This window comes from Onychomys torridus, chromosome 15 (genome assembly GCF_903995425.1).
Source record: "Onychomys torridus chromosome 15, mOncTor1.1, whole genome shotgun sequence".
Classification (NCBI taxonomy): domain Eukaryota; kingdom Metazoa; phylum Chordata; class Mammalia; order Rodentia; family Cricetidae; genus Onychomys; species Onychomys torridus.
In genome coordinates this window covers 66,024,778-66,048,850 of record NC_050457.1, presented here as the reverse complement: position 1 = coordinate 66,048,850, position 24,073 = coordinate 66,024,778, and the positions used below count along the sequence as shown (strand labels likewise).

Sequence of the window (24,073 nt, the reverse complement as noted above, 5' to 3'; positions counted from 1 at the left end):
CAGACAGGAAATGGTCTCTTGGTATTACAGTGTATGATGAAATACTAAAATTTGACGTTGCAGATGAAATCCGAAAACGTTAGCACTTTTCGCCGTCTGTCAAGCTGTGACACGGGTCGTAGGGGATCATGGGAGACCCTTTGAGCTAGGAAAAGCCCTTGCTTGTTTCTAAGCTTGTTCCATGCCTGTTTCTTCAGCTCGTTCTGCTTATTAAGCTTACTAAGCTCCATTGCAGTCTCCAGAAGCACTGAGAGGCAGTCAGAGGCAAAACTGTCAGCTTCCCTCCTGCCAACTAAAGCAGTGGTTCTCAGCATTCCTGATGCTATGGCCCTTTAGTACAGTTCCACATGCTGAGGTGACTCCCAACCATAAAGTGATTTTCGTTGCTACTTAACTGTATTTTTGCTACTGTTATAAATCACAATGTAAGTATATGTTTTCCAATGATCTTTGGTGACCCCTGTGAAAGGGACATTCGACCCAAGGGGGGATCACAATCCACAAGTTGAGAACAACTGAACTAAGAGGTTATCAATGCCATCAGCAACCAAAGACTGTTCTTTTTCTGTGTTCTAATCCTACCAAAACTGTACTGTTGTCTGATTATCTCATTGTCTTTTTATCCAGACCTCAGAGTTGGGTGTCACAGAACATGTTGAAGGAGACCCTTGCAAATTTGCACTGTGGGTGGGGAGGACACCAACTTCAGACAATAAAATTGTCCTCAAGGTATGTTAATTTAGAGCTGGGGGCTTGCTGTGTGTATGTTGACTGTAGTGATATATGCTGTTTCCTGGTTGAAATGTACAGATTCTGTGTCATTCTATTTGACTTCTTTGCACTCTGATGGGATTGGTGAAACACACACACACACACACACACACACACACACACACACACCAGTATGGGTTGGTATGCTGGTGATGGAGCCATTTGAGCTAACCATTTGATCTAGGAGAGCAAGGGAAGGAGATCTCCTTAAGCCTCCTGTCACTTCATCTCATACGCAGTCAGGTGATTCGGAAGAGGTGTGGGAAGGGACATGGAGGAGGAGGAGATACAAGCCAGCAGCTCCCACACGTGCTTGACCTTGAGTCTGCAAAGGGAGGGAGGACCTGTGTACCTGTGTGACCCTGGACCAGAAGTTGAGGTCACATGTGCCAAGAGCCTGCACACCATTGGCCCTCTGTCTTTTTTAGTTTGATGTTTAATGAGGACTATGGGGGTCCGACCCCCTTGGACTCTCCCAGTGTCCAAGAAGAATCTACAACCAGCTGATAATTTAATCTTTGTCGATAGGAAATGAATCTACATACGCGATACTCTTTAGTCCATACACGTTATTCTTCTGAGTCAGTTCTCTCTCTACACAGCTACTATTGTGCTCTCATGACTAGCTCCTTTCTTGCCTGATTTCTCTCTACCTTTATCTGCTGTCCCCTCTAAGTTCTATCTCTGTCTCATCTAGGTTCTTCTCATCCAGTTCTTACCCATCTAGTACTTCCATTCTCTTTTCTCCGTCAGGCTCCTCTCTGAAAATAAAACTGCCTTTTATCCCTTTGGCCCTTATCTTTCCAAGCTGTCTCTATTCCTGCTGTTTATGGCAAGTATGCTCAGTCACTAGGCAGCTTGGCTAGGCAACTTCTCTCACAGCTAGATGTACCTGTAAGTTGGAACCCTTTAGTTCTGAGTTCATTGTTAAGGGTGGATCTAAAACTAGAGATAAGACTTTGGAAAGGAGAAAGTTAAGCTTAATTAACACATCCACCAGGCCTTCTCAAACAGATAGTCTGGATGCTTAAATCTGTTCTTCAAGAGCATCTCCGATAAGATAATTTTGTCTGTCCAGGGGTGGTCCTGGCCAGATACTGCTAATGACAATAATTACAGAAAGGCCTGAAATTAGGGATCCTGGCTGCCACACTGCTCAGGTTATCTAAATATTCTTTTAGTAGAGAGGAAATTGTGCCCAAAGAATGATGGAAAAGCTACAACAGCACACTAGAAATTCATAGTAGGAAACAGCTAGTAATCAAAAGCCAATATCACCAAGACTCCTTGAGCCTCAGCTTGACCTCTGGAAGGCCCTTGGCTTCTTCCAGATATATCTCTGTCATAATCAGCTGAAATCCTACTTTGTGTATTTTTGTGGCTTGCAGCAGATACTGCTGTTTAAATCTCAAAAACAAGAAGGCAGGGATATGGGGTATATAGTTTTAGGGGGATCAAAGTATCTTTAAATTTTCAATTTAAGGGGATGGGGAGATGGCTCAGTCCATAAACTGCTTGCCACATAATCATAAGAGCCAAATTCAGATCCCCAGCACCCACATCAAATTCTGGTCTCTGTGGCATGTACCTATAATACCAGTGCTGGGGAGACAGACACCATCTACTGGGGTTGATGACCAACTACTCTGGGCAAATTCATGAGTGCCAGATTCAGTGAGCAAGCCTGACTTGGAGTGAGGAAGAGACTTGAGTAAAGACACCCAACGTCAGCCTCTGACACACACACACACACACACACACACACACACACACACACACACACACACACACACACACGCTCACACAGCCAGCTTAGACTTAAACTCTGTTTTGAGTATACTAACTTCTCCTATGAGTTGCAAAGAACTCTAAAGATATCTCATGTGCTAACTACATCTATATTTCAGAAAATACAGGTGTAATTACCATCTTGACCTGTCTGGAAATGACATAAGTGATTTTGGGATGCTTTGGGAAATGTAGCTCACAATTTTTAGGCTACTGAGAGGAGCCAGAGTGTGATGAGACACTGGTGTATATCTGGCTCTTAAGTAACTACACCTCTTGCATGTTTTAAAATCTGGATTTGGTATTTCTATAAGCTGAGTTGTTCATCCACTCCTCCTCAGTTGAATCTATTGACACCATGGAAACCACTCTATTTCTAAGACCTTTGTTTACCTGTTCACAGTGGATTGTTTTCAGTGGCTGTATGTGACCTGCCTGGTGGACTGTTTTTAATTAGTGCTGACATAAAGCCCCATAAAATATAAAGTGCACCAACAAATAAATTTTAGATAACTATTTTTTCTGTAGTTTAAATTTGTTAAAATATATTCAAGGCTAAAATTTTCCAAGACTTTTAGAGAAGTTTGGATAATACCTTCCTAGTAGGACCAAATAGAAGTGGCATGTCTTTGATTTCAGATTGTTTGAGGAAGTAAAAGTGGTATCGCAGTGAGGATGGAGATGAAGGGGTGGTGTTGATTTCAGTGACCATGCTGCTGATAGTAAAGATGATGCTGTAGATGGTGAAGTGGTGAGGATGTAGATGCTGCTGATAGTAAAGATGACGGTGTAGATGGTGAAGTGGTGAGGATGATGATGATGTGTTGATAGTAAAGATGACGGGGTAGATGGTGAAGTGGTGAGGATGTGGATGACGATGATGCCAGTGACAATAAACATGGAGACAGAGGTGTCAGTTACAGTGAGGGTCTTGGCGGTGGTGTAGATGCTAAGAGTATAGCCACAAGTCCTTAAGGTACCTAGTGGTGATGCCATGGATGTGATAGCAGTGGTGGGTATCACATGTTAGACCTAGTGATTCTAACGCAGGATGACTGTCTTTATTTACATAGTCAGGAGAGAAATCGGTACCCCTGGGTCCTTACACAGTTTGAAGTTGTGCTAGTACAATATGAGTTATCCCTTTTCTTAACTGAAAAGTCCCACTTGTTTGACACTGTTTCCGTACAATTTTAGTTACTCTCCCTCGATGTGATAATCCATGTTCAGGGGTGGTTTCTTTTTTTTTTTTCCAGAGCTGAGGACCGAACCCAGGGCCTCCACTGAGCTAAATCCCCACCCCCCAGGGGTGTTTTCTTTATTTCTGAAACACAGTTACAGCTTTCCTCAATTGTCTCCAAACTGTACCGAATGTTCTTCTCCAGTCCTGTTTTGTTCAATCTCCACACGTTTGTGGAGGCATGTCCAGGCCACTAGAGCTGGAGTTTTGGAGCCCCCCTCCAGTTTTTATTTCTTTAGTACTCTAAGTAACTGAAGGACAGTAGACACGGCTTATGTAGAAGGAGAGCTGTCAGGTTCAGGTTCTTCTCAGGGTGGACTTTAGTTTTGTGTTTCTAAAAGCAAGATTGTGGGTGGGAAGTCCAGCATCGCCTTCCCTCATGATCTTGTCTGTGCTGCACTGACAGGTGCTGTAATCACTCAGGACTGTATGTTTATGTCAGCGGAGGTGCATGTTTTCAGACAGAAATTAGAAAGCCGTTGTAATGCCAGCAGAGGCTGCTCCATGCATTCACAGGGCTGCTGCCTGAACACTCATCTGTCTGCACCACTTCCAGGAAATATCTTTGTGAAATTGTTATGGGGCTGTGGGAGGCCCACAAGTGACTGGCCATGTATGACTTTGTGGCCTTGGGCACATTACCAGGGTGCCTACCCCTGCACAGCTCCTTTGTAGAGTTCCAGTGGGGTGAGTAGGTTATATATTCTGGGGTGCCTCAGCTGGCTGTGGAGGAGGCCAGTGCACGTCACCCCAGCAGTCCAGGGACAAGCAGCAGGATCAGGGGGCTCAGTCACCTCCCTGCTGATGGTTCCTGGACACTGACCAGAACAAAGCTTGTGTTTCAGTGGCCTCGTTGAGGTTTCAGATCTGGTTGTAGAGTCCCCCAGGGCCTCGGACATGTCTTGGAACTGAAGAATAATGATGGATTATTAGAACAGTGAGATATCTGTAATCACATTCATTTATAAAAGAAACATGATTTTAATGAAAATATGTAAAATTAGAGTCATTTGCTTGATAGTAAATTAAACTGAGTTGTGTTTGCTCTTCCGTGAGAAGGTCTTTGGAAAGTTGGGGAGCAGGGAAAGCTGCATGTGGTGGGCTCAGGCTGGGGAAGGACACTGTCTCCTGATGCCTCCCCCCCACACACACACCCGTTCCCGCACAGGCATCCAGTATCGAGAACAAGCAGGACTGGATAAAGCACATCCGGGAGGTGATACAGGAGCGGACTGTGCACCTGAGAGGAGCCCTGAAGGAACCCATCCACATCCCCAAAACCGCACCAGCAGCAAGGCAGAAGGGCAGGAGGTGAGTGTGTGGCTCTCTCGTGAGAGTGCTTACCTGCCGGGGAGAGAACAAGGTCCGTCACCACCATTTTTTCTTAAACACTTGGAGCACGTGTGGTGTAGATGAACTGCTTCGTCAGGACAAGAGACCCCACTGGCTGGAAGCAAACAAAAGGCCATGTACAAATCCTTCTTTTCCCCATCCTACCCAAGGCTTCGAAACAGTTGGTTTTTTTTTTTTTTTTTTCATTTCTCAGATGGAAATGAACCTGGGTTGGGGAGCTCACTGTGTTGAGAATTCAGTGAGAAGATATGTTAGTCACTTACCATATCGCCAAGCCAAAAGTTGCCCTCAACACAGTGTGGCATGAGGCCACAGAGGCGGTTAAGAGCACTTATTGCTCTTGCGCAGGACCTGGTTTCTGTTCCTAGGTGCTCACGTGGTGGCTCCCAACCTTCTGATCTCTGCGAGCCCCAGGCATGCATCTGGTGTACATATGTCCATGCCGGCACAGGACACCTACACAGAATGAACAGCTCTGAACCAAAGCCAGCAGAATGGCTTGCCAGCATCTGCAGGAGCTGGTCGCGGGAAGGGTTGTAGTCTAGCAGTGTTGGGAGCTGAGTGTTTCTGTGTCCCACTAGGGATGGAGAGGACCTGGACAGCCAAGGGGATGGCAGCAGCCAGCCTGATACCATTTCCATCGCCTCCCGGACATCTCAGAACACACTGGACAGTGATAAGGTGAGCCGCCGCCAGCACTGCCCCGTTTGGTCACCGTATGGTGCTTTAGCGTTTTAAAGACAAGAGCCGGGGTCTACGAGTGGGGTCACTTCCATGGCAGGGCAGAGGCTTGGAGGTTAAAGTGAGGCTGATGCTAAGGACTGGGAAGAAATCTTTCCACTCTTCCTATCCACCCCTCAGCCAATCACGTGATTTGACGTCAGAGTCTTTGAAGACAGTTTGCCTTATTTAAGCCTTTACATTTTATTCGTAAGCCAACAAATCTATTATTTAAAATAAAATTCTACCTAGAACCCCATTTGTAAATGTAGAGTTTTGTCAGAGGCATGAGTGCTAACATCCTCCATGGGACTTAGATTTCCCCTTAGATTTGGGGTGCACAGAACACAGAAAGTTCTAGAATACTAGACTGGGCCTTTGACAGTCATGACCACTGAAAGGAGAGATCTGGCTTTTGTCTAAGGCATTTATGCAGGTGTGCCTCTTTAAAAAAATGTCCTCAAATGTCTCAGGGTTGGTCATAGGGTGTCTCTGGCTGTGAAGAGAAGAAACCAGGACCATGATGACATTTATACAGGAAAGCATTTAATTGGGGCTTACTTACAATCCAGAGGTTTAGTTCATTATTGTCATGGCAGGAGGCATGGCAGCCTACAGGCAGACATGGTGCTAGAGAAAGAGCTGAGAGTTCTACATCTTGATCTGTAAGGCAGCAGAAGCAACTGTGTGCTACATTGGGTGTGTAGCTTGAGCATAGGAGACCTGAAAGCCCACCCCCAGAATGACACCTTTCTCCAACAAGGCCATACCTGCTCCAACAAAGCCACATTTAATAGTGCCACCCCCTATAGCGACCATTTTCTTTCAAACCACCACAGGATACTCCTTGTAAAATCCAAAGACCTGCAGAAGAAACTGACAGTCAGTACAACTTGGGAGTCTGGGTTTGTGTGGTAGACAGAAGATAAGAAAGTTCTCTGTCAACACCAGTAGACATGTGTCTGATGAATGTTCTGTTCCTACTGAGATGGGCATCTGTTCTAGCTCTAAAATGCTAGACCAGATTCTTAAAAAAGAAGGAAATAAATATATAAGCATTTTCCTTTCAGCTGTGGCAGTTCAGAATTCACAGTTTCTCACTCCCCAGTAAAAGCTGGTTCATTGCTATGTGGTGACCGTGAGACTTGGATTTTCGAAGTGCCCCTGTATTCAGAGGCTGCCCTGTCCAAGCCTCACCGTCTTCAGAAGGCCAGTGCTGGGTGATGGTTTCAGATAGTGCAGTAAACAGATGTTGGGTATGTCTTACTTGGATTTGAGGCTTCACATTGTAGTTTCCAGGACAGAAGGAAATAGATTTAAAATACTTCTCTGCTGAGTGACCCATTTCCAAAGCCCTTCCAGTGTGAGCCATTGGACTTCCTTCATTCTACATTTTGAATCTACCGAATGGCAAGTCCTAACACTTAAGTACCTCACACGGCAGGACTAGAGGACAGAAATGGGCCTTTTCTTGTGTTCAGGGCTGGCATATTAGTCAAGTCGGCGGACATTTAGCCACTGTGGTAGCAGTAAGAAGTAAGATGGGTGGTATGGTCAGCCATTTGGTGATTAAGAACTTGGTTTAGAAATTTTGTTTAGAAAAATGCAGTTTGCATTTGGAAACAATCTATTAGAAAATACCAATTGTTTGAGAATTTTGCTTCTAGCTTTTTGATAACTGAAGGAGTTATGGGACTGTCACCTAAAAGAAAAGATGGACCGAGTAGTTGCCAAGTATGACAAGGATAGCCATCTTCATCCAGACAACCTTACTGGCCCTTCAAGAATTGCCTCTAAGCGCCAAGTTTACATTATTCCAAGATGTACTCTCATGGATCAACTCTAGATTTCCTGTAGATACCAGCTTTAATGTTCACAAGAAATAAATCTTTGGAATGAAATTGCCAAAGAGATGAATATAATATTTCCTTCTGGAGGGCTGGTAAAGGCTTTTCTGGAGGTTGGCCCAGGAAGCAAGATCCATTGTGTTTTTAGGTACTTAAGAGGTAAATGGGTGGTTTGTGAATATAGAAATGCCTTCCCTGTCCCAGAACAGGCTCTTCATTCAGTGGTACATTTGCACACTGCCCCACCTCTAGCACAGCCCTGGTCCCCTGAGGCATGTCTAATATAATGTGATAGGGATTATGTGAACTTGGAGTAAAGCAGATTCTTTCGAGGAAGAATAGTTATTACCGAACTGTAGGGTTAATGTAATTGCTTGTTTTGCCTTGAGGGTCTGCCAGGACACTGGAATGTACAGGAACTCCCTTTTACCTATTTTATCAGCGAGGATAGTGAGCCAATGTCCGTTTTCTCCATCCAGTGGTGACATCACTAAAGCCATCACTTTATCACTGAAGTTTGTTCCTGAGCTCAGCAGTCTGGGAAGGGTTGCTGCACAGGGCCGCCCCTCCCCAGTTTGGGAAGCGGATGAAGTTAGTGCTGCTCACAGCACCAGTCCTTGACCCTGTAACTCTCCACCATCCTGAAGTGGTGGCACGCCGAGTCCTTTCTTACAGGTGTGACACACTTTCCTTCAGTGCCTCTGGGTGAGACCAGCGTCCTTAATAGCTGTGAAGGACAGAAACAGCTGTGTACCTCTGCTGTTAGAACAGAATAGTCTTCACTTCTGTGCTGGGGATTAGAGTGGCCACATAGGACTTGTCATTCATGGCAGACACACTCACTAGTCAATAAGAAGGTAGGAGTGTTTGCACCCCACTGTGCTTGTGTTTCAGGGTTCCCTGCTCTGTCTTTCAGTCATTCCACTTGGGCTTTCTAGTCACCCATGTCAGAGTCTGTAGATGATTCAAAAGAACACATTCTGAAAGCGAGGAGCTGCATCTCCTGCGGCAGAAGGTTTAAGCTCTGCTTCTCCAGCACCTCCTGGTCTCTAGGGATGACAGCTTCTTATGGCTCTCAAGGTTCGAGATCTCCACCCTACATACTGCATATGTAAGCAGCCTCTGATGATGCAGACCAGTGCTCCTGGCAAGGAAATAACTTAAGATATTCTGCCTGTTTGACTCAATTTATCATGTCTGTTTTGAGTTAGTTGCTGTCATGGAATTTGGTTCCAGTTCAGAAATGGAGTGGGGGTATGTTTTGTGCTTAGCTTCTTAGAGAATTCTGAGGGTAAGTTGTCTGCCAGAGCTGTTAGTAATCCTCAGACAAGGCACCAGAGGTTTAGGACAGCAGTCAGCTGAGGAGGGGTCCGGAGACACCCTCTCTCCAGGGCACAGCTCCATTAGGCTGATCAGGACACAAACCCTGTCCCACAAGCCCATCTCCTATTCAGAGAACATCACTTTTCAAATATGTCATTTTTTTTTTTTGTTCCAGATGTGAGTTTAACACCAATTCTTGCTGATATTCATGGTACTTAGGCTGATAAAATGATCTTATGAAAATGTAATTTGAGTTCCAAAACCAACCAAATGCTTTCCAGAATCTTACCTCATTGCCCTGGGCGCATCTCCTGAGGTAGGGAGGGGGTGCTGACCTGGTGCTGACCCAGCCCTGGACCCCAAGGAGATGAGACCAGATGAAGCAGCAGAGCCAGAAACGGAATGTGGACTTAATCATCTGGTGTCTTTCAGATCTTATTCTTTTACAGCAGGGCTGACTGTGGAGCTGAGTGTTTGGAGGGCACTAAAGAAACCTCTTGGAATATCTCCTCACCCCTACCGCATTAGCTTGTGATTCTTAGCATTTAAACAAAACCTGTGTCGTGAGACAGAGAGAGAGAAGTGTGGGTATCGAACAAAATGGCCAAAGTATCTGGAAGAACCCACCCAGGCCAGCTTATAGACCGTCCCGAGACCCTCGGTATGCAGTTCTTTGTAAGGAGTGCATGATTCTACTGAAAAGAGTTCTTTGCAGGAACTTAAGCTTATAATAGGAATTAGGAATCCACATATCTTATTATTTTTTCTTTTTTTAAAAAAGATTTATTTATTTATTTATTTTGTATACAGTGTTCTGTTTGCATGTATGTCTGCAGGCCAGCAGAGGGCACCAGATCTCATTACAGATGGTTGGGGAGCCACCATGTGGTTGCTGGGAATTGAACTCAGGACCTCTGGAAGAGCAGTCAGTGCTCTTAACCTCTGAGCCATCTCTCCAGCCCTCACATATCTTATTTTTATGGATACACTTTTTTTGGTTTTTCAAGACAGGGTTTCTCTGTGTAGTTTTGGTGGCAGTCCTGGATCTTGCTCTGTAGATCAGGCTGGCCTCGAACTCACAGAGATCCGCCTGGCTCTGCCTCCCAATTACTGAGATTAAAGACATGTGACTCCGCCGCCTGGCAGATGCATGTATTTTAAAAACTATGTAGTGACAGTTCTCTTAATGAAGTTGAAGCCCTGTGTCAGGGATATTACTTTTTGTGCAGTTTTAAAGCTGGGTTTTCTGTCATGTGACCCTACACTACAAGAACTTTTTTGGACTTCTGTAGTGATGGTCAAGGTAGTCTGAAAAATAGCTAAAGCCAGAACAGTTTAAAATATGACTTCCCTGACAATCTTACACGAGGAGCTGCGTCTGGTTGCTGAGGAAGGACTATACTCCTCAGTATGTGCCTGCATAGCGGCCTGCAGTCAGGGCTCTCCAGCCCTAACAGAGAAGGCACGTGACCACCCAACCTGTTCAGAATGTAGCATTTCCTGGAGCTGGGCTAGATTTTCCATACATAATAGAATTGGGTCATTGAGCTTCAAAGTCTTCCACAGGGTCCTCAAGGGGAGCTCTGGGACCTCACTGGGTCTTCCTCTACTCCGAGCATAGCACACGTCCAAGTACAAGCCCTCAAGGACAAGGACTTGCTCATCCTTAGCCTTTTCCTCCTCACCAAACTTGGGCATGTTCCTTAACTGCTCTCTACCCAGTGTCCCCCTGAGTTCATAGGCCTGGTGCTGCCCGCCCATAGTATGTGAGCCTTGGAACTGCACCCTGTCCTTACAACACACCCAGTGTTTAAGGGGCCCTGCGTAAACATTAGTGGTCTCTGTCTCTGTAGTAAGAGGGGCTTCCTGCTCCCTGCCAGTGGTACCGTTGGCTTCCATTACTGGCAGTGCAGGTTAACTGCCTGTCAACTTCACTCCTGCCTGGACACCAGTCACAGTAGATGAAGACAAGAACTGTTCTTCAGGAGCTGTATTCAGCCCTGCAGTAGAGTCACTCAGCTTCAGTGCCTGGCTTAAGCACTGTGGTGGCCCTCCTGCAGCATAATACGTATTAAATGGGCACAGGTACTGCAGAAGAGAGAATCTCTTGTTCAGTATGGCTTCCTAGCTAGCATTCTCCCATCTTCCTGAATTAGCTGTGTTATGGCAATGCGCACATACACTAAACATAGAATGTTCACACAGTACATCCATGCACTCACAGATACTTGTGATCACCTGTTGTGGGCTTCCTTGTGCAATGTGTTTCCTTCTTCCTGATGGTTCTTCTACTTCCTTAAGTGACTGTCATTTTTTGTAGTACTTTTCAGATGTATTTTTCAGATGACCTTTTAAAGGCTCTCATAAAATGAAATAAGAAAATAAAAACTCCTGTACTCGAAAGCCTAAGTTCTAAGAAAAGGCAGGGGTTTGTCTGTTCTTTAAATTAAATTTAGTGTGCTGTTGGTCTGCATGGTCAACTTGTTTGGAATCACCTAGGAGACACAGTTCTGAACATTACTGTCAGATGCTCCAGAGAGCTTTAACTGTAGCTAGAGAGTTTTCTCTCCGAGTCCCACCAAGCCCCAGCAGTCTGACAGCCCACTTATAAAATAAACACACAGACGCTTATATTATTTAAACAGTGTGGCCTAATGGCTCAGGCTTCTCACTATCTACTTCTTCTATCTTAAATTAAGCCATTTCTATTAATCTATACTTTGCCATGTGGCTTGTGGCTTACCGGAACCTTACATCTCACTTGTCATGGCGGTGGCTGGCAGTGTCTCTCTGACTCAGCCTTCCACTTCCCAGAATTCTCTTCTCTGCTTGTCCCACCTATACTTCCTGCCTGGCTACTGGCCAATCAGTGTTTTATTCATTAACCAATCAGAGCAACACATTTGACATACAGAATATCCCACAGCATTTAACTGAGGAGAGTGGATCAACCTGGGGTGTAGGTGGTGCCACCCTGTAGCCTGGCATCCCAGACTTAAAGGAGAAGCAGGGAAGCTGCAGCACAAGTGCTCATTTCTCTGCCTCTTGACTGGGTACAATATCACCACGCCAGGTCACACCTTCCCCACTAGGATGGGCTGTATCACTTCCCAGTGTGCACCAGGATTAACCCTTTCCTCCTTATGTCCAGTTTGTTAAGTGTTTTGACATAGCAAGGAGGGAGGTGACATACATTTGATTAGAAATATAAGAGATAGCCGGGCAGTGGTGGTGCATGCCTTTAATCCCAGCACTCGGGAGGCAGAGGCAGGCGAATCTCTGTGAGTTCGAGGCCAGCCTGGTCTCCAAAGCGAGATCCAGGACAGGTGCAAAGCTACAGAGAAACCCTGTCTCGAAAAAACCAAAAGAAAAAAAAAAAAGAAAGAAAAATATAAGAGATAACCAAAAAGTATGTCTGCGTGTGAATTTTACATGGCATGGCCATAGTTACTATTGACCATGACAGTGAGCCTTTGATTCCAAGTTGAGGCTCTTCCATCTGATTGAGGGGTGCAGTTGAGTGGAAAAGCTTCTTGGATTCCTATCAGTTCATTAGATTGGTGCCTCTCTTTGAAGATGAAGAGAGGAAATCCAGCAGAGAGGTGTCTCCAGAAAGGATTGCCATTGGGAGGCTTCCTGGGCTGCCCTGCCCTCATCCTCCCCTACCCACCCACACACACACACACAGCTTTGCCTTGCATGCTGCTGTGGCTTTTCAGGCCTGTTCAGCACGCTCCCGTTTCTCCTGATGCATGAGATGCACAGGAAAGGCAGCCTTGACCGGGTCCTATTGGCAGAGTCTGGAAGCCCACCTCACAGCTGCCTCCCCTCCCATGGTGTTTGTTTGTTTGGTTTGGTTTATAGTCCGTTTGCCTTTTTAGCTGTAGCTTCTAAATTCATCCTTTTACAACTGATACTCCATTGCAGTCCATATACTCAGCCCACTCAAGGGAGCCTTCCACGATTTCCAGTCACAACAGAGAAGCCCTGTATGATCATACAAGTAAAGAACAAAGGAAGGATAAATATGGAGAGCAGTGGCTGCTGGTCTTGAAGATGTGTGTCATTGATTTACTTTCTTGCTTTATAAAAACTACGGTTGAAAAGCTACACCCCAGAATCTCGTATTTTAACCATTTTTAGTCTTTCACATGTGTCCGCGAGTACCCTCCATATCAGATCCTATTTTTAAACCCTAAGCAGAGGGCTTTCAGGAACGCATCTCCTTGACCTTGGCCTTAAGGAAGTTGGCTTCCTTCCAAGTTAGTGTGAGCTTGGGAGGCTGTCCTTCATACTGTTAAGGTGGGGGCGGATCTGCCAGCATCCATAATGCAGCCCAGCAGCAGTGAGAACATGGGGCATGATGGCATTTATTCCGGGTATGTTCTGGCTGCCTGTGGCTGCCTTTGCTTTTGTGTCCATGGCCTGCAGTGGAACTGTACTCTGTTAATCCCCTGAAACCAAGCAATCCTTGTTTGGTCTGCTTTGTGTGAAGCCTGCATGAAGCCACAGAACTCTTTATAGAGTTTCTGAACGACTGACTGACTGTAGGGGACTGTGGGGGAACAACACTTGATACACTTTGTTCTCTAGAAGGAATGGTCTTTATTAGACCACACCCTCCCACCCCCACCCCCGCCTTCCCTTTTGAATTGCTCCTGCAAAATTGGCCAGATATTCACTGGAATTGCTCTCGAACACATTGGGTCCTGGGGTCTGGAAACAGAATCACTTGTGAGAGGGCAGCACCGTCCCCACACCATTTCTCTCTAGCCCTATTCAGCACAACTTGCTCAGAATGCTGAGCTTGGTGATTCAAACCAGGTTTGTTGGCGTTGCCCTTTTAAAACTGTGTTCTTATAACCTGCCTTGTTACAGTGTGCAGGGTGGGGTGTGAGGATGTAAAGGAGCCCATGACCAAATTCACCATATGAGTGTCTCAGCCATGGGTTGAGACAAGGCAGCAACATGTCATAAAAGATAACAACTCTACAAAGATTGTCAAGCTTCACAAGGCTTTGCCCAAAAGATGAAGGTTGGAAAGCCCCACAATGTTTACTTTCCATTGTGCTGGATAGAGTTCAGGGAAAGGATTCCTGCTTTGAGTCTACCCATGTCCTTGGTCTAGGTCATCAGGGCTTGCCTGGTGGCCCTCTCAGAGAGCAGTGGCTTTAGGAGGGGGGAAAATTCTTGGTGACTTCTGTGGCTGTGGTCCATTGAAAGCCAGCAGTTTTCTCCACTTACTGGTTACCACAGTAGTGAAAAATTGAAGAGGCTTTTAAAATGTTCCTTTCTGTCTTTCAAAGTGACTTTCACAAGGGCTAACGTGAGTCATGGAATAAGATACATTCCTGAACTAAGCAAATATGCCAGGAAACCCATGTTAGAAGTCTAAAATGTGCAAAGTGAAGAGAATGCTGTGGAGACTTCACAGAAAGTGGCTGGCAAAGAAGAGACGGTTGTTCAGCTAGGTGGATGAGATGGGATGGTAACACTGTCGTCATAGTCAGTATCCTCAGGTCAGGGCAGTAGTGGGTAAGAGCCCTACAGACTTCACATAGTTAGGAATTTAAGACTGGATATCAATCATGATTTGCTTTGCTTCCTCAAAGAAATCATCACAAATGTTTGCAACAACAAAAGCATGTCTTTCTGAAAACTTAACAAATTTTGTTTTGAAGAGATGTTTTGCAGCTCAGAGTTTAAAAAAGGAATGAGAGATGAATAATGCTGCCGATATTTGAAGAAGCCACAGGGGAACATTATTTTATAAGTTACTTAAAAATACATAATTCAGAGGCTGGAGAGGTGGCTTAGCAGTTAAGAGCACTGGCTGCTCTTCTAGGAGACCTGGGTTCAATTCTTGACACCCACATGATGGCTCACAATGTAATTCCAGTCCTAAAGGGACCCAGTTCTGGCCTGTGTGGCCACCACATGCACCTGGTGCACAGACAATACATAAAGGCAAAACACCCATCACATAAAAGATAATGAAAAAAAATGCAGGTATAAAATATGTGTGTTTGCATATATATAGTTATTTGGAGTCACACCACATGGGATAATAATGCTCCTCCCAAGAACAGGCCATATAACACAACCCCAGTGTCAGGCACGAGAAACCTCTTTTTGTGGGTCCAAGAGACCCCCTCAAATAAACAATATAGGATATTGCCATTGCCCTTTGTCATACCCCAGAACTTGAAGCTAAGGAAGGCCCTATTGCTGAAGACCTCATGTACTTTGGACACAGGACTTGGAGGAATTGCTCTGGAGTTGACCTGGAAGCCTCTTTCCCTAGGACTGGCTCCCATAGTATAAGAAGGGGCTCTGCAAACTGCCAAGGGAAAGAACTATCACTAGTCCTACCCAGTTGTAAAGTCATGAACCATGACAGTGACTGGCCCAGCAAGATCTCTCCAATGGTGCCCTGTGGTATTTTCTTGTGGGGTAACCAGCAGCTGTCTCATTGGACTAAAATTTAAATTCTTAATTGTGAAGCTTGAAGCAGAAGTTACAGGACGCTTCTTTTCAGGGAAACATTTATTTAATTCCTAACCTTAATTGTAGGTTCTTATCTCTTCTGATGGGCAAAGCCAACTGACTGAGGGATACAAAAATGTGGGGGTGATCATTTTAGCACTTTTTGAAATATTATTCTGGCACTCTGTTTGCTTAAGTTCTGGAAAGCCTTTGCATGTCTTTAACATGGTTTATGATTCTTTCTCAGGACAGGGTTGATTTTTATTTCTTATGCTCTGTCAAGTACACAGATGTTTCTAATCCTTTTTGGTTACTCTGGAAGGGTCTTTAAAAAAAAAAACAAGTACCAAAAATACATTCTAGCTTCACTCCCCTTCCTGGGCTGCCCTCCCCCCACCCATCACCACCCTTGCCTGAGCAGCCTGACAAGTTAATGAGACTCTGGAAGAGGAAGCGGCCAGCTCAGGCTGGGGTGCAGCGCGTCCTTCCCAGAGCAGCAACAAGGGCCTCTGGGAAAAGCCTGGAGTTCTGACTGGAGAGTTCACTAATGGGACTAGCTGCCAGCAGTCATAGGGGCAGGAGGGCTGGGCCACCAAGGCCGCCAGAGGGCAGGGGTCCAGCTCCGGCTGTGGCAAGTCAGACTCTTCATTGTCCAGCATCATTGGCTGGCTCTGTTTTCACAGGAAAGAAAGCATTCTCCTCTTTGTTGAGGAGTTAACCACTTCCATATCGTGGGGTTCTGTGAGGGAAATTCTTTCCCAGGCTGGGTCTCTACATTTGGCATTTTAATGGCGGTTTTTATCTGTGCAGGGACTAATGTAAATTTTATCGTGGCTTTCCCACAAAGGAGTTTGTAAAAATTTTGAAGGGGGCTTAAATGGTTGTGAATTTCCCTTGAGACCTGGTAAAGATTCTCACTGTGTCTGGATTGGTGCTTCGTGGTGGGAAGAGTTGTGTTGTTTCCGTCCTTTGTGCAGCAGACATGACTTTAACTCTGAATCCCCAGACTTTCTAAGAGGCTGCTTGGGAAGAGGGCCGCACAGTGTGTAGGAATGTCTTCCTGCATTCTCTGTGGCCTTCGCAGCCCATGGGTCCACAGATCCTGCAGTAATCTGCAGGCCCTGCTCCGGCAGCAGTGTTGGTGTCCAGTCCTGTCTCGGCCCTCAGTCCTGACACAGAGATTCACAGGAGAGTGGCACACACCTGCTTCCTGCAGAGTAGGGCAGACAAACGTGCACATGTGCACGCACACCCTCACACCATTCATTTCAAAACTGAAGTATAAGTTGTTTTAGGAAAAGGCCCTAAGGATGGCGGACATGGAAACAGCTTCCCAGAGCTAGTGGATGGGGAAGAGAGATGCACAGGACCCATCTCAGAAGTGACTGTCGACACGTAAGCCTGGCAAGGCAGATGGAGGGTCAGGCCCCGTATCAAAAAAGAAAAAAGAAAAGGAAGTACCTGAGGTTTTGAAGAGGGGCATCCATGCCTTTAAAAGGTCATCCTGACAGCATTATTCGATGGGACAGATCCTAGTGCTCGCCCTGTGTATTCCCAGCACTAGGATCACTGCGGAAACTCAAGTGCAGTAACCAGTATGGGTTTGCTGGGGAAGAAAGTCATTGGAAAGCCACCCTGGAGTCCTCTTGACAACTCCTGGAGGAAGAGGAAGATTTCTTTAAGTTGGGTGATTTGCTGGTGATAGCCTCTCCCGGAAAGGAACGCCAGAAGAGAAACACAAGTGGGGACATTATAAATCATGTCCCAGCTCCCTGGTGGGTCATCAGCTGCTGGGTCTTTGGGAATGCCAGCATAAGGGCGAGGCTAGAGAATCCCAATGAGGTTGGGTAAGAACAGGAATGATGGAACCTAGGGATATCCTGAGGAGGGAAAGCCAGTCAGAGGATTCTTATGTAAGAGCTGATCACCTCTGTCCCCAAGGAGCTAACGTCCAAAGGGTCGACCTCCCAGGAAACAAGCCTTTCAGGGCCAGCTGTAGTGGGAGGATTGTATTCATGTTCTCCAAACACAGGTCATGTGTGTGTCTTCGTGAGTCAGGGGTGGGGGTGGGTGGGAGTGAGCATAGTGAGCAGAGAGAAGGGAGCTAGGGGTTGAAGGACTAGCACAAGCTGATGTGGAAAGGCCAGATCTGGGCTTGGAGTCAAGGGCAGAGGGCCAAGAGAGCACATGGAGAAGGCGCTGTAAGAATCTGTGGCGGTTTTCATGAGTTCTAAATATCCATCTTCAAAAAGTGCTGCATGCTCACTGTTGAATTTACAGAAAACTAATAAAAGCTACATAAAGATTCCTTAGGGATAAGTGGGATGAAACCTAGGAACAGGAAGGGAGCCAGGTCCTTGGAGGGTCCTGAGGAGAAGCGGTCCAGGGCCAGTGCCTGGTGGCCTTTCAGTGTCCCTGTGTGGCACCGTTCCCTTCCTGATCTAAGGGATGCTCAGAGAGCCTGTGTGCTTTACAGGGGAGTGCTCACTTACCACTTTGAAAGTCTGAAGAACTTCATCTCACTTTATAGTCTGTTTCATGATTATTCCCTCAACAATCTTTAAGCAGTTTTTACTACTTTGTTCTAAGTTTAACGATGAGTACATAGCATTTTTAAAGAGGGAGCTAGAATGTCTTAGGTACAAAGAGATTTGGAAGTGCATGAGAAATCACAGTGGACTGATGGTGAACTCAGTAGGGAACCCCCCCCCCCCGAGTAGAGAAGGAGAGAAAGAGCATGGACAGCTGATGTATCCAACGGGGAGTGGTGGAACATACCCTTAGCCCCGTTCCAGTGACGCCTTTAACCCTACCGCGGAATTTCAGGCAGGAGTTGGCATTCCTAGACAAGTTGGCAGCCTGTCGGGTCCAGTGCTTTTGCGTGCTGACCTGTCTGTCCCTCGTTGTCCGTCCCTCTCAGCTTTCTGGCGGCTGTGAGCTGACCGTTGTGATCCATGACTTCACGGCTTGCAACAGCAACGAGCTGACCATTCGGCGTGGCCAGACCGTGGAGGTTCTGGAGCGGCCTCATGACAAGCCTGACTGGTGTCTGGTGCGCACCACTGACCGGTCCCCTGCAGCAGAAGGTCTTGTACCCTGTGGCTCACTGTGCATCGCCCACTCCCGAAGCAGCATGGAGATGGAGGGAATCTTCAACCACAAAGGTAAGCCCCGGGGAGGCCTGAGGAAGGCCAGTGAAGCCTTGTCTGCGCGGCAGGTCCGCACACAGGACCCTCCTGTCAGTACCCCTTCAGGACAATGCCTTATCACTGTCTACAAGGCTCTATGGTGGAAATGGGATCCTGCCTTTCCTAAAACTGTGATCTCCTTTCATGAGGTGGAGTAAGTCAGGACATCAGCTTCAAAGGGGCACTGGCGGGGAAGGGGTGCTGGCTCTGCTGGGAACCAGTGCCGTTCATAATTTTCTTCCAGTTTGCTTGAAGATGGCAGGGGAATCAACAGGTGAGGGAGGTGGGACTGAGCCCAGCCTCTTTTGAAACAGATTATCACATGACCTTTCTGCGCTATCATTAAATTCCTGGAGACTGAATTTGGGCCTGAATTTAGCCACTCCATTTTATAGTTGTGTAAATGAAGAGTCTGGGGCTATCCCATGCTCCAAAGGAGCATGCATGGGGAGAATGGAACTGACCCTAAGAGGTGAAGGCCTTCTGTGTGCCTGCAAAGACATGGCTTTTGGAGACCTGCTTTCACATTTGCAAAGCATGTAGCATTCCCGGGCAGCTGTTCCAGATTACCTTGTCAGAATGGAACTGCTCGTGTGTGGGTGTCAGCGTTCCTGTAAAGACCATGAAAGTCTTTACAAATGGCCACCACGGAGGCTGCGGGGCTGAAGCCTGTAAGAGTGGCTTGTCCTGATGGAGGTGTGCTACAGATGAGAAAGAATGCTGGAGTTTTGGGGGAAGACTCTTCATGTGTAAAGAGGTGGTAAACAACTGTGTCGTCGAAAGTAGCATTACCTTCTATTTTTTCCCATATGGCTACTAGAAAGTTGGGTGGACAGACACAGCTTGGGCTGTGTGCCTGTTGAGTGGGCCTGGCTTACTCATTCATCTTGGTGAAAGTTTCTGCCCTGGAGGAAACAGTGTTCGCAGCTCGTCTAAGGGTGCAGTGGGCAGCTCGGCTCCTGTCAGCCTGCTGTACAGTGCTGGAAAGTGGGTAGTCCTTCTGGCTCTGGGGAACATAGCTGGCTTTATCTGAGGGGACGTCGTTCTACTCTGCCATATTCACCTTCTTTTCCGCTAACTGTAGAGTATTCTAGCAGCTTTTTCCACTTGTCTCCCCCCTCATGCTCGTCCTGACAGTCCGGGTGCTGTCCTTGAGCTGCCATGATTTAATTCCTTTGAGCTGAATGAAGCTGCCCAGGACACAGCCTCCAGTTAGCACAGCTCATTCATTATAGCCAAGCTCTGGGTCCCTGGGTCCTGCCTGTGAACTCACTGTCACATAGTGAGAAACAGGATGAATGAGACTCAGAAAAAGCCGAGTATCATTTTTCATCTCTGGGAACTCTGCAAGTTTAGAGCAGTTCAGACCTTCCTGTGACTTGGAGCTGGAATTCGGGGAGAAGTCCTCCCACACTAAACTGCACTCTTCCTAGCCCACAGCTGACTCAAGGTCACCTGATCATGTTAGTCCTTGAGGTTGGATTGGAAATAAAGTTTGTGTATCCTCCTGAGGAGCCCTGGTGACCCTGAACATACCACATGGAGCTCTTATACTGAGGCGTTTTCTGTGCCTCTCCTGCATGTGCTGTTCACTTCCTGGTGTCCACAGCTGCAACTTAGCTGAGGGAAAGAACTCCTCTGTCCTCAGCACACTGCACTGTGTCTTGAGAACCTGCAGTGAATGTGGGGTTTTGCTTGTTCTTAAGTGGCCATTTTGTTTTTCTGCCTGAATGCGTTCTGTGCTGTCCAGCCCTGAAACATCATCCCTTCACTCACAGGCCTCTAGCTCCCCATTCTTACACAGTGAGCACAAGTGGGTGTTTCGGGGCTCAGGTCTTCAGTTTTCTCCTTTTCCTGGTTTGTTTTAATTTTCTCAGAAGGAATTGCAGGCTGTCTGGCTGCTCCCTCGGTATCAGGACTTGGGCCCCAACAGTGCAGTAGAGCAGGAGAGGAAAACTCACCTTCAGCTTCCGCAGGCCTCTGACAGAGAATCTTGTGGGGGTCGGGCCCAGGAAGTGTAGCTTTGACCAGAGCCTTTGTCTAGCAGACGGGAGGCCATTGTCAGAAAGTCCAGGCAAGAAAAGAGTAGGAAGTAAGAATGTAACCCAGAAAGGAGACATAGTCATCAGAGGCCTCTGGCATCTTGGGAAGCACAAGACCTTGATTTGCCTCTGAGAAGCCCACAGCCCATCCTCCTATCTGCTGTGTGGTGCATGCCACTGTAGGTGGTGAAGTGTTGGTGTGTGCTGGGCTGTTGATATGGGCTGGGCTAGACCACCTGGTGCCTGGTGTGGAGCCTCGTTCACCATAAGAACTCTGGGCTCGGAGGATGCAGCGGTGAGGGAGGTAAGCCGAGAGCCAGGGCTTCTTTCAAGACTCAATTCCATCATTCTATGGCTGGATCAGACGCCTTTGGGGATGTCACATAGCAAGCTGGCTTGTGTGTTCCACCCCGCCGAACTCCTCAGCTTGAAGACCTACTATTATGTATCTATATCCCTTTCAGTAATCCCTAAAGATAGCAGTCTGAGTCTTAGCACTCTGCCCTTCCAGGCAGAATGAAGAAGTACACTGCCCTCTAGTCCTGGTCTTAGCAGCTTTTCATTTCATAACTCCATGTCGAAACAGCTTAAATTTCCATACACTTTACGAATGTAAATCTATCTAACCATTGAAGTTAGCTGTCCAGTTGCTTGTGAAGAATGAGCTGCTTAAAGGTTCCCTGTGAGCACCCATATCATCTGGGAGGTCTCCCCGCTCACTGTGAGTGGAGCTGGGGCTCTCTTGGTGGCCCTGAAGCTTGGCTAGCCCTGAACTGTGTTGGACAGGGAGAAGGCTTGGGATTCATGAGAGCCAGGTGTCCTGTCTCAAGACATTGTATATCTGTGTGGTGATTTCAGGAGGATAAAGATGCAGCTTGCATAAAACCAACTTAAAAAGAAACTGAGTCACACAGTTTACGTTTCAAGAAAATGTTTTTGAGTCTGAAACTAGACTCTACTGTGAGCATTACTCCATGGAGAGAGCTTCCCCCTGTGTGTGGGAAGATTATTTTGGAAAATTACATTTCTGCTATCCTCTGCAGACAGACAGATGGCCTGGGGTGTTGACACTGCCCTGGTCTGGCTGCCATTCTTCTTCCTCACAGCATCTTAGTCACCAACTCAGCAGACAGTGCATGAACTAAAATAGAATGTGGCTTCAGCAAATCCATGCTTGGCCAGTCTTATCTGTCTGTGGTCTGTGCCGTCTGCTGGGACCTCAGAATCTGGGGCTGGCCTTGTGCTGAAGGCCCTGCCTTTGCTCCCAGCGTGCACACCTCACACTGAGAACCACCAGTGACTATTCCCTTGGGAACAGGCTTTGACTAGCTGGCAGTGCGTGTCAGCTAACTCTGATAGACTCCAGTAAGGAAGGCCAAGTGATCTTTCCTCCCAGGGTCTCAACTTGTGAAGCTTCTATTTACATGGTCAGAGGGGTACCCAGGAACATCGGAAATGGCTATATCTCCTAGGAGACCATTTCAGAATGTCCTCTTTGCTTTGTGATAGCTCCACCTGAGCTGTTCTCGTATTCACTTGCTCGCTCATTCATTCATTCTATGTGGCATTAGAATTGAATCCAGGGCTGTACCCCAGTCTACCATTTGACTTTTTGTTTTGAGATAGGGAACAGGTCCTTTCTCTGTCTCCTCACCCCTTGGTCTCTCAAGTTACTCAGCTTTACTCTGTAACCCAGGCAGGCCATCCTTCTGCCTCAGCCTATAGAGTACCAGGTACTGCAGGCCTGAACCCCAATCCTCAGAAGCACTTTCGTTTTTTCATAACCAAGAAGGTTCTGGTGCATTCCACCACTGTGGGAGGACCACTCAGTGGCCGCAGTACCCCAGGGTGAGGGTCAAACAATTGAGGATGTTCAGGAAAACATGGTGTTGTCTATGTCCCTCAGTAGGGCAAGTTATTATCACTGACTTCCTATAGGCTGCATATCTGCAGTACGGAGTGTAAGTCTGTTACTATTGTTAGTTTTATGGTTGTATCCTGATAAAATGTGAATTTGTGTCAGAATCTTCTGGGGAAGTCCTTTCATGGTGCTCACAGGTTCTCTTCATCTAGACAGCCTATATCCCAGCATGGACCCTCACATTCTGCTTTCCCCCCACAGCTCACTGCCACACAACATGTGTTAGAATAAGCTGAATGTGGAAGTTCCCTCTCAGCCCCCACACAACTGTGTCACCAAAAGTGTGGCTTTGGGAGAAGACCTCTTGGCACTAAGTGGCCCTGTGGTTCTAGCTTTGTTGGGGAGTGCTCACAGGTGCCTCTCCTCTTTTTGGGTGCCAAGGATTCTGACATCTCTCTGCCGATTTTGCATCCATAGGCTCAGTCTTACCATTCTTGCCAGCTCTGCCATCAGAAGTTTATGTTTCTTAGAAAGTTTTTCTGAATAAAGCCTACATCTTCTCCTTATGCCAACCCATAATGAGATGAAATGTGGGCTTTCTGCTAGTGCTTTGATGTGTCTAGAAAAAAAAACAAACAAAACATCTACTTAGAAAAATCAGCTACATCTCTTAAGATGTTTATAATTATAACATTGTTTTTCTCCTTTGGCTGAGAAAAATAAGGATCACAAATGAGAAACCAACTCCCTTGTCTGGTGTCTGAGGCTCTAAACTAGCATAACTGAGTATCTACCCTTTACCATAGCAAATCAGGTATCAAAAGCAACTGTCTGTGGCTTTTGGTCTAACCACAGAACCTGTGGAGACGTGCGTAGGTCCACATTGGTGAGAAAGCACAGGATCCTCATCTAAGTACGGTGACATGTGATGGCCACCAGTATCAGGCAGCCTTTTCTTTAATCCAGACTGAAAGTCGGGAAGTCTCCTTTTATTGAAGTTACCTGAAATGGAGTTTTTGCTCTGGGCTCGACCTGGTCCACATTCTTCCCTATCTCCAAGTCTAGCTGAGGTTTTCTTGTTCACCCTGTCTTCATGCATAATTTCACTTCTTTGGTGTTTGGCCTGCCAGTCTGTTCAGATCTAAACTACGTTTGCCAGCCAGTAACCTGGCCACATAACTGCAGCACTGTCTTCACCATGTCCTGCATGATGTGTTATAACAGCATGTAATGTTGATATTACCCTGCAGTCACCTTCAAGTTTACAGTTCTGTGCATACGTGCCTTCATAGCCCTGTGCCTTTGCCAACATCCATCCATCTCCCCACCCCTTTGTCTTACAAATCTGATTCTTTGTACCCCTCTAGCACCCCCAACCAATTTTTCTCTTCTCCCAGGTCCCGGCAACCACCTGTTACTTTCTATCGTTTGGGGACCGGCTTACTTTATTTAGT

At 46.5% G+C, this 24,073-nt stretch overlaps 1 protein-coding gene across 2 annotated transcripts in view; it reads left to right on the top strand.

Moving 5' to 3' along the window:
* Positions 1-24,073, top strand: part of Trio (trio Rho guanine nucleotide exchange factor) — a 313,085-nt gene that overhangs the window by 219,555 nt on the left and 69,457 nt on the right. For both annotated transcript variants that reach the window (XM_036206893.1, XM_036206894.1), the window contains exons 31-34: positions 628-729; positions 4,968-5,110; positions 5,734-5,833; positions 18,449-18,692. In XM_036206893.1, coding sequence (XP_036062786.1) covers positions 628-729; positions 4,968-5,110; positions 5,734-5,833; positions 18,449-18,692 — 589 coding nt within the window. The remainder of the gene's footprint in view (positions 1-627; positions 730-4,967; positions 5,111-5,733; positions 5,834-18,448; positions 18,693-24,073) is intronic.